The sequence below is a fragment of the Amblyomma mixtum genome, chromosome 4, assembly GCF_055824585.1.
Source record: "Amblyomma mixtum isolate Tamu chromosome 4, ASM5582458v1, whole genome shotgun sequence".
NCBI lineage: Eukaryota > Metazoa > Arthropoda > Arachnida > Ixodida > Ixodidae > Amblyomma > Amblyomma mixtum.
Genome location: NC_143015.1, coordinates 134,967,632 through 134,982,743, shown reverse-complemented (window position 1 = coordinate 134,982,743; position 15,112 = coordinate 134,967,632). Strand labels below are relative to the sequence as shown.

General features: G+C 49.4%; 1 protein-coding gene across 1 annotated transcript; it reads right to left on the bottom strand.

Moving 5' to 3' along the window:
- Positions 1 to 824: 824 nt before the first annotated feature.
- LOC149348313 (MAPK regulated corepressor interacting protein 2) lies at positions 825 to 14,809 on the bottom strand. Its single transcript, XM_089588060.1, has 6 exons — positions 14,641 to 14,809; positions 14,233 to 14,329; positions 6,061 to 6,179; positions 4,792 to 4,848; positions 4,638 to 4,682; positions 825 to 1,131 (listed from the first exon to the last, which is right to left on the bottom strand). The coding sequence occupies exons 1-6, from the start codon at positions 14,693 to 14,695 to the stop codon at positions 1,061 to 1,063; spliced, it is 444 nt and encodes a 147-aa protein (XP_089444186.1). The 5' UTR covers positions 14,696 to 14,809; the 3' UTR covers positions 825 to 1,060.
- Between the last annotated feature and the right edge of the window lie 303 nt (positions 14,810 to 15,112).

Here is a 15,112-nt window from a genome sequence, read left to right as displayed (position 1 = left end):
TAATTAGGGAAATCGGCCACACAGGGCAATAAGTCGAAGTTTCTAAGAATGCTAGGAACGTGTAGATCGGTTTCCCCAATGCAAAAAGACAAGTTCAGAATCCTCTTCAGTGCACCTTTAATAGGAGTAAAAATAAGATGTCCTCTTGTGCACTCTCTTTTTATAAAAGGACTGCGCTAGAGGACAGCTTAGCCCTTTTTTACTCCTTTCCGTTTGCAGTGTACTGCGGCGGGTATGAAAATTGATAGGGGCTTAACCCAGTCAAACCGAGTAGACCTGCGAAAGCAGGTGTTCATGCTTCAATTGGAGGGGGCACTTAAACTCTGCCTTAGGGGTGTGGCATGATATCTCTAGTGGGTTAATGCCCATATATGCTGAATTGGTGATTCCTACTTAAGATTCATAGATGGCGGCGAGTCCTCATATACCCCTACCAGCGTAGTGGCGCAGCGGTTAAGAAATGTGCCACTGCACTGGAAGGTGGCTGTTTCTATCCCAGCCACTCGTCGGGATTTTGCGACCAATGCTGCTCTTCCCGAGCAACCTCTCGCTCGGATGGCACGACACTCGTCCGAGCTTACCCGAGCTACTGTCCGAGTAACTCGTGTAAGCTCGGGTAGTAACTTGTAGAGCCCCTAGTAACTCGGGTTGCTAGGCGCCATCTGTTGGAGGGCAGCTGAAGCGGTTGCTAGGCAACGGCGACTCAAGGTCGTTTGGTCGCCGCACCGCCACGAGCATACACGACGAGCCGAGCTGGGCTCCAGTAGTGTTGCTTTCGCAACTACAACAACAACAAAAAAATAAAGCACACGGGCAGACACTCGTTCTAGAAACCACTGTAACAATTTATTTATACCTAGCGTATCTTACAGAGCTGCCACGGGCGCGAGCTCGACTAAGGCTGGCGCGGAGACCGGCCCCGAGTGTGCAGCGTGCGACTGTGGCTGGGCTGCTGCTGCTGTTGGGGAGACGTGCAGCGAACACTCGTGGCGTGGTCACCTCCGAATGGAAAAAAAAAATGACGAGAGGTGGCGCGGGTAGCAGAGTGGAAAGGGCGGGATCAGGCCGACTGCACGATGCTCCAGTAGTGGTGCTCTGCCCAGATTCTCTCGAAGTTGCACGGCACGAAGTCTGCGCATCGAAAGACAAGGAGGGCACAGAAATATTCGGTTAGTGTATCGAAAGGCTGCAATCTTATGTATCTTTTAGCGCAAAGGCACTATTATAATATGATACAACTTAAAAAAGAAACAGCAGTTGCTACCACGGACCGTGGCGTCCTGTATTACTCCACTGGCCGACCGTCACAGTGAACGAAGTGAGCTTTCTAATGTGTGACTGTATTAAACAACCAGGTATCAAAACTCTACATCTTATTTTTACAGTAGTAAGGTGGAAAGTTGGGCGAGTTGAATCTTATTCATGATGAAGTTAGCGCCAAAAACGAGGACCAAAGTAGAAGAGAAGACACAACACGAAGCGCTCGTGTTGTGTCTTCTCTTCTACTTTAGTCCTCGTTTTTGGCGCTAACTTCATCATGATCTTATTTTTGTCTCGTACTAAGCTTCTTATTTAGGTATATAAGAAAAGTTGCAACAGCGGACTATTTTTTCGTCGCGGAGGAATTCTGTGCGCGGAGGCTGAATGTGGGCGGAGCTTCACTGCAGACTTAAGTTGAATCCGACTATAGCCTCCTAACCTATAGCCTCGTCATAGTCCTTCAATGCTTTTTCTGGTCACGAAACTCCGGCCAAAGTTTCATATAGGGACAGCGCGCGCCGCTAGAGGCGCGGCTGTCGGCGAGGGGGCACGAGTCGCTGCGCGAGCCCTGCTCGCAGCGGCTGTTTTCCGGCCAACCGGCTCATGTTCGCTTGGTAGTTATGCTTTCTGGGGATCGGTATTTGGGCTTACGATGGCCACTACTTTACCGGTTATCACCTGAAAACTTGGCTGCAACGTCGAGACACTAAAAACCCTCTACGATCGACGACGGCCACTAGTAAACCTTGTTAGCGGCTGTTTACTGGCAAACAATTAACGCACTTACTTTCTCTCGTTGATTTTCACAAAAAAGCGATTTTCGTACAATGGTCCAGCCTTGGCATTCATTTTTACCGCAACTTGCCCACAACGTTATTCTGGATATCTAGCGTAGCGATCAGTAACATATCTGTATGTGTCTGGGCTGCGCCTGTCTCGGCCGAGTCCTCGCTTTCATCTAGTACACAAGAATGCTTAAGGCTGGCGTTTACCTTGTGATAAATACTGAAATCTCAATAATGCTGAAAACATGACGTTATGGCGGTATTTTAAGAACTGGAGTGCGCGCTAGAAGAGCGATCACATGACGAATGCACCGGTAGTTTGATGGTGCTCTCATTTGTTTTTTTGTTTTTTTGCTGACACTTTCGGAGGTGGCAAAGCCAGCTGCTGAAGACTCTTGCTTCATAAGCCATTTATTTACACTTTTCCACGCTGTGACTACGGAGGCGCTGACGAGTGCAAGGAAATATTGCTCATGTGCTCGCTTCGCGCTACCAAGTGACAAGCTGTGAGCGGCGACGCAATAAGCCAGAAATGAGCAATGATAGAAATCACGGAGAAACATGTACAAAAAATAAAAAGCGCTAGGTGTTCAACGTGGTTAAACCCAGCAGACGTGCGAACGCATGTGTTTAGGCTGTTTGGCTCATAGTTTTGCTTTGCTGGGTCGTTGCACGTCTGGCGACGATATTAGACTGAAGTTAAGCTAGTCTGATGTGTTCGTTCCGAAGGTGGACGTTGATGAAGACGACGGTGTACAATGCGCGCAGCGCGAGAGTGTGTTACAGTTTAGTTTTTTCCTGCTTGGATCTGCACGAAACCCTGGCCAATCTCCCACTCTGGGTATGTGCCATCGTTTTTGAGGCAACAACAACAACACGAGGCGTGATCGGCTGCTGCGAGAGCACAGTGCTCTCGTGCAGTGGCCAGCGAGGCTGATCCGTTCGCGCCGCCGGGGGTACGAAATTGCTAGTCGCAGCAATATTTATTTTATTTCTGCACCCTTAAATTCAGGTACGCCACACGATTCTTGGTTGGGTTTCATCCCATGAAGTAGTGCTTTCGCACCAAAAGCCATCAGCGCATTGAAGAGCACAGCTGTCTAAAATGCAACATCGTCACAGATTCGTGCCCAAGTACGCTGGTAAGCCTTCGAATATCCGTGGGACGACGCCGGGCCTGAGTTTCGGTTTCTCGCGCATTGCAGCGACACTGCTTCTCTGTTGATCATAAACTCGTGAGACCGAATCAGTGGGGCAAAATGCCTCTCGCAGACACGTACATGCTTGGAGTCTAAGCTAAAGCCACCGCTTTCCTGTCGGGGTATCGCCCGCTTCCATATTTTACGCTGCTCGGCGTCGCTCGGCAGACAGAACAGCGAGGCCTTTTCCTGCGTACCCCTGAAGCCGGAGCGGCAACCCGTCACGCAGCAAGTATTCGGCATCACAGGCTTGCCCGTCACGTGCACTGTACTTATTTTGTAAACGAAGGCAGAGTGAAAAGAGAATAGTTGCTGCCGCATTGCCGGGGTCCCATTCTACCCGTAGACTCGCGGCCGTAGAGACGCTCGCTCCCTCGCGTCGTTGCCCCCACAGGACTCGTAGCGCCGCCTCGTGGAAGGCGCGGTCAACATATGAAGCTCTCCCATAGCGTTACGGAGAAGTTTCATGACCATAAAAGCATTGAAGGACTATGGCCTCGTCTATGCCCCTAGCCCATCGGTTCACCCAATTCGAAAGGTCCCCATTATCGTCGGCACGGATCACGTACTTCCAGCGTGCAGTGCTTGCCAAGAGGCACCACTCCCTGGCACGTCTCGCGTCGGGGCGATGCTCAGAGTGTTGATCAAGGTGAGAATCAACATCATACGAAATATCGAGCGTGAGGAAAGACATCTGTGGTGGCTTCTGAGACGGCCATTCAAAACAATGTGAGGCAAGGCTCTATCTTGCTTCACACACTGTTGTTTCCATAGTCCACACACGCTGTTCAATAGTACCTGCGAGGTTGCCTCGGCGGAAGACTTTCTTTTTTGTAGTCCAAGGTGAATGAGAGCTTTCCAGAGTGCCTTCCTTCATCGAACACGTCAGAGTTCACCCTTTATCGGGTAAGTGGAAATATTCAAGCTGTTTTCGATTAGGGCGTACTGCCGCCTTGCGCGAAGTTTCTCGCGGTCCCGCGGGATACGCTGTACTACCCTGCAAGGTATTCTGACTATTCGGTTAAAGAAGTACATAAAGCAAATTATTATTCTGGTCTGTCTATACTGCGGCACAGTACAGCACTGTTGATCTAATGTTCTTTGGTCATGCAAGTTTCTTATATGTTTCTAATTTAGGCTCATTGGGAGCATTTTGCAGTGGCTACGCCTGAAGACATAATAAGTGGATCGATGACAGGCAATAAGGACAAAACGAAGAAAAATAACAAACAAATCCCTGCTCAAGAGTTTTTTCGAACCAAAGAAAAATGAAATGAAAAGTCTAGCAGCACCAATACCACTACACACATCTTACACTGCGAGGCTTGACTACATCTCAATAGGCTATTCAGAAGTTAGCAGACTCATTCATCAGAGCAACAGCGAGGCTTACCAGGTGTTCGAGACGGCTGCACTTTCTTGTAGACAACTTGTGTGGCTGCAACAAAAGGGCACAGACTGTGAGAGCAGCAATAAATGCAGAGCATGTGCGGACTAGCAGCAGCTGTCGCACAGCGAATGGAAAGTGCAGTTCGCACTGAACCCACCAGAGTTGTGTGCCTGCTGGTTGGCATGCTCGTACTCTCGCCGAACCATGTTCCAAGCTGCAAGAACAAAGGAGAGAAGGAATTACTGGTATATCCTTTAAAAAGCAGCTGCACAGTCACGACAATGTCTGAACTCGTCTTTTTGCCGCGGGAACTCGATCTACACGTTCCGACCATTCTTTGAAACTTAGATTTATTGCCCTGTGTGGCCGATTTCCCTAATTAAATCAAATTAACGTCTGGCTCCCGCCTTTATTTTTTTAATTCTCCCCGTACGGCGGGCGGAGTCGACCAACGCGTGGAGTGCCTTTCAGCCAGCTCCGTGAAGGCTTTCCTCTCGCTTCATTTTGTTTTTCTTCTAGGCTGCCGTGAATAAATAGTTTCATTCGCAGATAATATAGCCGCAAAATAAGCCCGCAGAAATAAAAATACGCGCGGACTATTTGCTACTACGGATTACTACGAATTACTCCGCCGATGCCAGAGCGGCAAGCCTCCACGGAGCTGGCTGAAAGGCACTCCACGCGTTGGTCGACTCCGCCCAGCGTACGGGAAGAATTAAAAAAAAAAGGGGGAGCCGGACATTAATCCGATTTAATTAGAGAAATCGGCCACACAGGGCAATAAATCGAAGTTTCTAAGAATGCTCGGAACGTGTAGATCGAGTTCCCGCGGCAAAAAGACGAGTTCAGATTCCTCTTCACTGCACCTTTAAACTCCTGGTATAGTGCTAGTTATTCTTGCGATACAAGCAGTTTGAATGTTCCTGTTATCATTATTCTTTTTCACAAGTGTGTTCAGTTCAGCTCAGAGCAAAGTGCTACCTTTTAAAGTGGGTACATCAGAATATGGTGCATGTCTCTCTTTTCATAGACACTTCCATGCCTCTTAACAATTTCTAGCAAGCGCTTTCATGAATGCATGTTTTGCTCCTTTCTGCCCCAGTACCTTAGCTTGCAGCTTCACAAAGACTGTCTAGCAGAAAGCCCCAAACCATCACGAAATTTACTGGGAAAGTTTTCCAAGGAGAAAAGATTTGAAGTTTTTTTAAGCTTTGCACAGTGAACAGCATTTTAAATAGCCATTTGGTCATACTCAATCAAACAAGTTATGATGTTCAAAGTGATATAAAAACCCTAGAATGGCTTGTGTTAGTCACCCACTGCTTATTTCTAGCTATGTTTCTAGAATGTCTCTCAAAGAGTGAAACTGTTTTTGGAGCCATGAGTTCATTAAATGGCAGAAGACACGGTGCAAAGCGGTGCTTACAGTCACTGAGGTATTGGGCCAGCTCCTCGTGCTGTGGTGTCACGGGCTCCTGCTGCCGGTGTGACGATGGCGAGTGAAGTCGCCGACTATTCACCTGGTAGAAAACTGGTCGTGGTCCCCTGCAGGCAACAGACGGCAGTGAGTCAATGATGCCACCAAATACAGACGTAAATGTGTTTTAAATTGTGCAAGAGATTAACAGCAATGGCCATAAAATTAATAAAACACCACTGTAGAATGGAGGTCTTACAATTCTTTGAAACCACATCTTTTGTACCGTTACCTAGAGAGTTTATTATCTCACAGGTTGCACCAATTCAGTTTTGATACTTGTGGACTTACAGTTAGGTTGTAACGGAAGTGTTCATTTATTTCAAACAGCGGATGAAACCAGACCGACAGGGCTCTTCTAAAACCACGAGGCAACTTAGTTCACAATTTCAGAGGGACTCAATGATTAAATTACAGTGGAGTGGTTTCACACGGAGGAAATAAATACACTGAAGCGAAGTTGGAAATAACCATGAAATAGCTGAATCAGCTGAATAAGGCGAGATTGCATCATGGTTCACTTTCTATGTCATGCATCTTCTTGCAAATGGATTTTAATTTTTGAAGCATGAAATGATTTCGCTTCCGTTGTCGGCGCACCGCGGGTGGCCTTGACGCCAGGACGGGGGGGGGGGGGGGGGGGGGGGGGGAGACACGGAGGTGAAACTAAACGTACTCAGGCGAAGTTTTCAGTTCACCCTCTGATGATTGCGTGCTGCGCATCCGCTAGAGCAGCGCATGCATCAACAGCGTCTTCGTGATCATGGAGAAAAAAAAAACTGAGGAGGGAGTGTCCGACGACAGCCTTGAAGCCTAGTCTTAACGAGTAAACATATAGTAAAAAAAAGATTCGTTTCCCCCCCTCCCCCCACCCCCGTGATCACGCCACGCGATAGCGTGCGGTAAAATCTAGACCCACTGCGCGCACGCATGCGCGGATTAGCGCGGCAAAGAAACTGAGGGAGAAAACGGCTTCGTAAACACTCGGCTTGCGAACGCTGGCCGCGTGACGTCACGCCCCCTCCTTAGATTTTTTTTTTCCTCCATGTTCGTAACAACCTGGTGGGCGAAGCCATCGAACAGCGCGAAGGAGCCAAAGTTCTGCCCTGGAGCCCGAAAGGCTGACACATAGGGGCACTTGATCAGCAAGGCGACAGCGCCGCACGAATTGCCCTCATTACGTAATGCGCGCCAACCCTAAAACGCAGGCCTCGTGGCGCCATCCATCAGCACTGCCAGTAACCAGCTCTAATTTGTTCTTCGACGTGGTGGTCGGCAGAGGCAGTGGTGGAAGTGGCAGCGTTCTGTGTCGCACGTGCGGGCGCCATCCCCCCCCCCCCCCCCCTTTCTTCGGCACGTGGCGAGCGCTGATCGCGCGGGTCCTCGCAGATTATCATTATCATCAGCTTGACTACGCTAACTGCAGGACAAGGGCTTTACTGTATATCTCCAATTAACATAGTCTAACGTTCGACGAAACACCGTCTGGTCAGGGTGAAGCATTGTTGCCATGAAGATTGGGTTACTGACCAAGTCACGCTAACAGTAACCCTGCCTTGAGCCAGCTGCGGTCACCATATTCTCGCAAACGACTCAACCTCACCCGCACACCTAACATTCTGCCGCCCCCTGCTACGCTAGCCTTCCCTTGGAATCCACTCCGTTACCCTTAAAGACCATCAATTACCTTGCCTTCGCATTACATGCCCTACGCAAGCCCATTTCTTATTGATTTCGGCTGAGATATCGTTAACCCATATGTTTGTTCCCCACTTTGCCTTCTTGCTGTATATTAACATTACACCCAGCATTTTACTTTCCATAGCTCGCTGCGTTGTCCTTAAGTACAACCCTTTTCGTTAACCTTCACGTTCCTGCCCCACAGGTTAGTACCGGTAAGACACAGCGGTTATATACTTTTCGGTTGAAGGATATTGGTAAACTGCCATTCATGACCTGAGAGAACCTACCAAATGCTCTCCACCATATTCTTACTTTTCAAGTTATTTCACATTACCTGCCCTAAATAGACGTATTCCCTTACCAGTTTCAGCACCTCGCGACCAATTGTGAACTGCCATTCTCCCCCGAGACTGTTGAGCATAGCTTTGGTTTTCTGTGATTTTTAGACCCACCGTTCTGCTCTGCCTGTCTGAGTCATTGACCATGTTTTGCAATTCATGCCCTGAGTGACTTAGCAAGGTAATGTCATCAGAGAATCACATTTACTTAGGTATTCTCCATTAACTCTTATCCCCAACTGCTCCAAATCCAGGCCCCTGAATACCTCCCGTAAGCAAGCGGTGAATAGCATTGGCGACATCATGTCTCCCTGCCCGACACCCTTCCTTATTGAAATGTTATTGCCGGCTTCATGGAAGACTACGATGGCTGTGCAACCATTACAGGAATACAAGTATTTTTACATAAGGCTAATCTACACCTTGATTCTGTAATACCTGCATGGACGCTGAGGTTTCCACTGAGTCAAATCCTTTCCCGTAATCGACGAAGGCTATATACAGTGTTTTTTTTTTATATGCTGTGCATTTCTCTATCGCCTGATTGATAGCGTGAATATGGCCCATTGTCGAATAGCCTTTACGAAAGCCTGCCTGCTCATTAGGGTTGTAGCGGCCTTTATTGGCAAGAGATGAGTGGTTGTTAAGGCCGGTTAGAGCGGGCAAGGGCAGGTCCGGTCCCGGAACAGTTGATGCTTTTGCCGCGCGTCGGTTCTGCTGCTTCAGCTGCCGATCGTCGTCTTCTCGCCTCGCGCCGCGAATCGGTTCTGTTGCTCCGTCTGCTAAGCGTCTTCCTCTTTACATTGGCCCCCGGGGAGAAAAGAGCCATCCTGGCGATTTAGGGAGTCAACAGGACGCAGGGGTCGTAATACGGCTTCAAACGCGAAACGTGAACGGTCTCGCGCCCACGTCGTCGGAGATCGGGTGATGGCGTCACGGGCTCAACGATGTAAGTGACGGGAGAAGTGCGCTGCAGCCGGCTGAGACGGTAAGGACGGCGAAAGGCAGGGGTAAACAGTGACGAGAAGCGACTTCCTCTTTACAGGGTGGCTAGTTTTTGTAGCACAATCTCCCCTCTGTCCTTCCACAGATCTGCTGTTACCTGTCATCACACAGCACATTTCCGTCTTCGCTTTTCTCCGGCATCGAAAAACGAGCCGCCGCCACCAGATTCGAACCCACGACCTCGCGTTCCCCTACCACGCATGTGGTCGAAGGGAAGCGTGACGTCACAAGTGCCACGACCAGACGGCGAGTTCAGCTGCCACGTGTGTCAGTAACTTGCAAACATTGATGGAAAGTACAGTTGCACATTTGTGCGAGGCATCGGAAGCGACGAGCTATTCAAGCGGCCCCTGCCGCCGCGGTGGCTCAGTGGCTATGGTGCTCGGCTGCTGACCCGAAAGACGAGGGTTCGATCCCGGCCGCGGCGGCTGAATTTCTTTGGAGGAGAAATTCGAGGCCCGTGTACTGTGCGATGTCAGTGCACGTTAAAGAACCCCAGGTGGTCGAAATTTCCGGAGCCCTCCACTACGGCGTCTCTCATAGCCTTATACCCGTGCCACACGGACAGATTTAATGCCATTAAGTGCTTACTGCCTTAAGTTTTAATGGCATTCGTGCGGTGCCACACGCATAAATTTAATGGCATTAGCCTTACTGCCATTCGCGATCTACTGAGTTCGCCATAACTCATTCGCCCGTGCAATGCGTGCTCTCGTTCCCATTCCACACGCAGAAAAGCATGCAGCTTTGTTAGTAACAACTTCCTAACCAGTAGGAAATAGTGAATTCTTAACTTTCAGTCAGATGAGGCAACTACACCGCATTTTCGATGCGAAGAGCGCCATTTTAACCAGCCTCATTGACAGGTACTCTCGACTTCGGTGCTGACATGCGAGTTTATGGCTACTTTTTCGACTTGTAAAGCAGGAACAGCCGTATTTTCTGGAAAATCGTTTTTACATTACATTTGAACAACATTTCCTACATATTGTGCTCATTAGCAATGTTTATATTCAGATGAAACTTTGACTAACTTGCAAGCGTTATCGTCATCGTCACTTTCGATAACGGCATTAAATGTGGACGTGTAGCACCGACTCCGAAAATAATGGCATTAACAAACATAAGGCCTTAAGAATTTACTGCCATTTCTTGTGAGCGTGTGGCACGGGTATTAGTCGCTTTGGGACGTTAAACCCCATAAACCAAACCAAACCTATTCAAGCGGCCCCGTACTACACAATTCCTTTGTGTACGTGAAACTCGAGTACGTGGCGTCAAGGATGATATACCAGAGTCCAAGGCACAGCTTCCACAGTGCACGTCAGATCGGGTGGCGACAAGCGCAATAGGAAAACACTCAGGTTTCTGCCGTGCTTTTGGTCTCAAATATGGCGGCGTCAGTGAAGCCTGATGGCGTCAGTGAAACCCGTGTATAACCTTGGTCATATTACACTGACGTCATCGTCTCCGTTCATCGCTCCGTTCACGCGGAAAGCTGCCGCGGCGCCAGATTTTAAAGCGGATGCGTGAATCACCACACACGCAAAAAATAGAAATATGAACTCTGTTTCCGCATCACGTGAACAGCGCCATCGAAAAGGAATTTCGTGCTCACAATCAAAAGGCCGCCAGCCGAACTCGCAGCAGTTTCTGGTGCAATTCGAGAGCTGTTACTGAGCTTTCGGAATTGCATTCGAACTCAACCTTTCGGGATGGCACCTGGTACAACATTTCCCTAGCACAAGTTCGCTCTGCAAACGACTATACGCTAAAACGCCATCGCTGCTACTGCCTGATCATCTCGGCTCCGTGTTCTATCCCGATAATTATTTCGGGGTGGTATACAACCAAATTGTGGCCACTGACGAGGAGACAAGACAAGAAAAGAAAATGTTGTAATATTTTGCAAACGAATGGCATCAGTGTACCTCTCTTATACCACTGTGCCATCCTGCTTGGTTGGGTTGATAGCTAGAAACAACAAATCCGAACCTAAAAAAATTGATAGCAGTTTATCTCCTCATAGAGGGGTAAATTGGTTCTGAGGAAAGGAAATGTAACTGTCTCACATCTCGGTGGACACCTCAACAGCGCCGCGAGAGAAGGGATGGAGGTGGGACTCAAAGAAGAAAGAGGCGCCGTATAGTGGAAGGCTTCGGAATTATTTCGACCACCTGGGGATCTTTAACGTGCACTCACATCGCACACGGGCGCCTTTTGCGCGAGTAGATACAAGTATGAAATGCACTGCAGGAAAGGTGTACAGCGTTTTAGGCCGCCTCATAGATGGTGGTAGCCGCACTAGTGTCGTGAGGAGCCTCCATCATCAACCAGTTTTTAGCTGGACAACGCAATCGGCTTCGTTCACTCAGAGTCACTGGATTACGTTCACCTCTTTTGGGGTGCAGAGACCCACGTGACTACCGCGAGCAACGTGCCGAAGCGGGGGTTGGGAGCCATCACTTCGGCCGGAAGCCGCCGCCGCTCCGTTCACTGTGATGATGATAGTGAATTTCTATGGCGCAAGGGTATGCGGCCAAACAGCGCCATGGCACAAGGTATTTCCGTCTGCTCAAGGTATGGTCAAAGACCCATTTCCTAAGAATTTCACCCCGATTAAGCCGAGCACCAGGCTAGGGGACGCTTGCACCCATTGTATCACCGGTGGGTACCTGGCGGCACCGGGGATCGAACCTCACACCTCCCGTATGCAAGGCGGATGCTCAACCACTTTGCCACCGCTCCGTCCACTGTGACATCGACACGAGCTCTTATCCAGACGGGAGGAGGAGGAGGAGGAAAAAAAATTATTAGTTCCCACCGAAAACGAAACTTGAGGCCGACATTAGGTGCTCAGAAGGTCAGAACATCATCGATGATCAAAACATCACCGCATTATGCGCACCCCAGACCATGAGGGCCTAGAGGAGAACGAGAGGGTTGACGATTTAGACTGCGATCTTACCAATCGAGCGGAGCTGCTTACCCCCACGTATTCAGAATGCCCTGAGACCCAGCAGCTCGAGCGACGGATTTATTTGCCACCACCACGTAGGCGCCTCACCTCAGAGGAAGCCTACGCCTGGCGTCGAATTCAAACGAATACCTCCCAAAACCGTTCAAGATTCCACAAAATCCATCCCACCTAATACCCAAACATCTGCCCTTGGTGCAGCCCCAGTCCGACACCCTTTCATATATAACGGCTAAACCATATATATCAGGCTAAACCTCAACATTTACAGACATCGGACACGCCACCCGAGCAGTGGTAGGTACAAGAGACCAGCGTCACCTTGGAGAGCCATGCTACAGCGCTCTAGAAACTGGTGCGCTCGTCTGCCAAGGCCGCTGCAGTCCAGGACTGAGGACTCCAAACCCCAGCTCAGTCAACACCTTTTCTTTGGTCATTAAACGTTCTTCTTTCTCCTCCTGCCATTGGCAGTTTCGCAACTGGAAATATGTGACAAAAATATAGCTCAAGAAAAGGGCTTGGTCTGTCTGGTTGGTTCACGTGCACGGAAACCACTGAGCAGCGCTAACGGACGGGACAGAAGAAATTAATTTTCGAGGCATTTAACAAAACTAACTACGCTGACACGTTTGTCAGCCGGCCGTCGGTGGTTGTGATCTCAAAGGAGCTTGCTCTTCTCAATCAATGGCACCATTTGATGTACTATGCCTTGACTGTTGACAATCCCCGCTTGATGTTTAACCCTTTGTGTATCTGTTCGCCAAGTGCCATTTATATAGCTGCCTTCTCTGTCGCAATAAGTCATTCGGCTGCTACTCCGCGCCTGTTCTTCTCTTCCGTCATCAAAAAAAAAAAAAAGTCGCGAAAGCTACGTCAATGTGACGTCATAGACAAGTTCAGACATGAGCACGGTCGATCTCGACGAGCGAGCGCGCGCGTCGAGTCGAGAGCGGCCGTAACATGAGTTGAGACAACGTTGAGGTCACGTGAGGCGCGCAAAAACTGCGATATATTCGCTGCTCGCTCGTTTTTATTCATTCGAACCCTCACGCCGATCGGGCCGCAAATCGACAAGCAGCCAGATCGCTCCTTCCGCACGTCTCACGTGACCTCAGCGTTGTCTCAAACCGCCCGCGATGTCATAGGAACCATTCGGCTGTTGACACTGGCTGAAACCGAAACACGAGAGAAAAAGGTTTAATTATGAATCCTTCGCAAGACTTGTGAATTCCACGCGGCCATTCAAGTTCATACAATGCCTTTTACTTCATTCGAAAGAAATTTAAACGTAAAGAAACGACATTTAGTACTCCTACGATCTAATGTCACGCACTCACGAAAGCAACGCAAAAAAGTTCCGACACTGATCAGACAGCTAGTGTGCTGAAGAACCCTTGATCAGATATCGGACACTGGCTTCAAGGCACTTTCGCCCGCGTTGCGCACAGCCGCTAGAGCCGTTCAAAAGGGTAAAAACCATGCAGAGCAGGCACAACTCTGGCGCCGTTCCAATTCGCTGGGGCATAGGCAAGCACACTCTGCTCAGACGCCTAAAAAAGACGGCCGAGCGAGGACGTTCTGTTCTCCTATACAAGACGAGACCAGCGTGGAATGTCGCGTTCTGCATTCTCGTTCGTCTTTCCTGCTTCGTTCTTGAATGCGACGACGCATCGAGGTATAACTGAGTGACGCAAACGGTGTGCAAGCCACTACTGGTCGCCTCAGCGCGACGCCAAAGCATCCGATTTTAAAGATCGCTTATCTGAAAACGCTCGAGGAAGTCGAGCAGACAGACACGCTGGATCGCCCAAAGCGAGAACTAATTCGTGCTCGTGACACTTCGCAGTATTTTCTACGGTCATAGATCGGAGCCCTACGTACGCACCACACGCGAGCTTTCTGCGACGGAAACGCTATAGAGTTCATCGACCAGTCGCCTACCCCCGACAATCGAAACAGCGTGGGACGGTGGTTCCCTCTCGTCGCCACAGCTGATAACCTACGCACGCGAAACCGCAGGAAATAAGCGACCGGCTCAGTTTCGACGTACCCTAAGACGTGTCGCACAACGCTCTAGCAGTAATAATAAAAAGATTCGACCTCAGGAGAAGGACAGACCTGATTTCTTCGGCGTCGCCGTTGTGGTAGAATCCGTTCGTCGTGGTCGATTTCCTGTTGGCGGCCGTTTCGGAGTTGGCCAATTTCGGGGGAGCCCCTGCGAGAAGGTAAACGGAGCGAAGGGCTCAGCGGGAGAGAGCAGTAGACACGCATTTATAGTTAGCGCCAAGCGATTAACACGGATTGGCGGCGGATTAGCGCCGCATTGCGTAGTGTGCGTGTGAATGACCGCAATGCAACTCGACGCGGGATCTCATCCACGTGGTGCGCGGAGCGGACACACGCTTTTTCGTCCGTGCGTCCCCGCACTCACGTGCGAAGTCTGGATTTTTCTACTGCGCCGCGATGCTTCCGCGAAGGCATTCCGTTTAGGAAATATGCAGCATGCGGAGAGGATCGAACACTTACCCATGATTCGAGACTTGGAGAAAACGTGGTGAGGTGCTTTGGAGACAGTATACATTCCTCACGTAACAGAAGCCAATTGGTGATTTAGTAAAAAAAAAGTTCGCGGCAATCCGTCGCCACCACCTTACCCCCGGCACGGCTCCCTGCTCCCAGCTGTTTACCGAACGACCCAATTGAAGAACGGCTAGACAACGCGCCCGTGGCGCCATTCTTCGAGAACGAGCGAAACTAAAAACAAGTTTTGACTTGATTACAAGGCTTTTTTCAGAATTTCCTGAGCACATTACAAGGTCCTAAATTATAAAACTTACGATAATCTCATAGTTTAGCATGTAGAGTAAAACATTGATGAATATAACGCTCCTGTTTTTCAAAGGTGGTCTGCGTTGCGTAGTGGCAAAGGTTAAACGCTACGGACTGCCATTGGATGCGTCGTTTTGTCGTCATTTTGACGTCACCTTGTGCGTCATTA

What these genes read in the sequence shown, in the direction of transcription:
- LOC149348313 (XM_089588060.1), bottom strand. Translation starts at nt 14,695, where the DNA reads ATGTATACTGTCTCCAAAGCACCTCACCACGTTTTCTCCAAGTCTCGA. An exon ending in CTCCAAGTCTCGAATCATGG is followed by an intron (nt 14,330 to 14,640) that starts GTAAGTGTTCGA and finishes ACCTTCTCGCAG; the next exon opens with GGGCTCCCCCGAAATTGGCC. An exon ending in CCAGCAGGCACACAACTCTG is followed by an intron (nt 4,683 to 4,791) that starts GTGGGTTCAGTG and finishes CTTTTGTTGCAG; the next exon opens with CCACACAAGTTGTCTACAAG.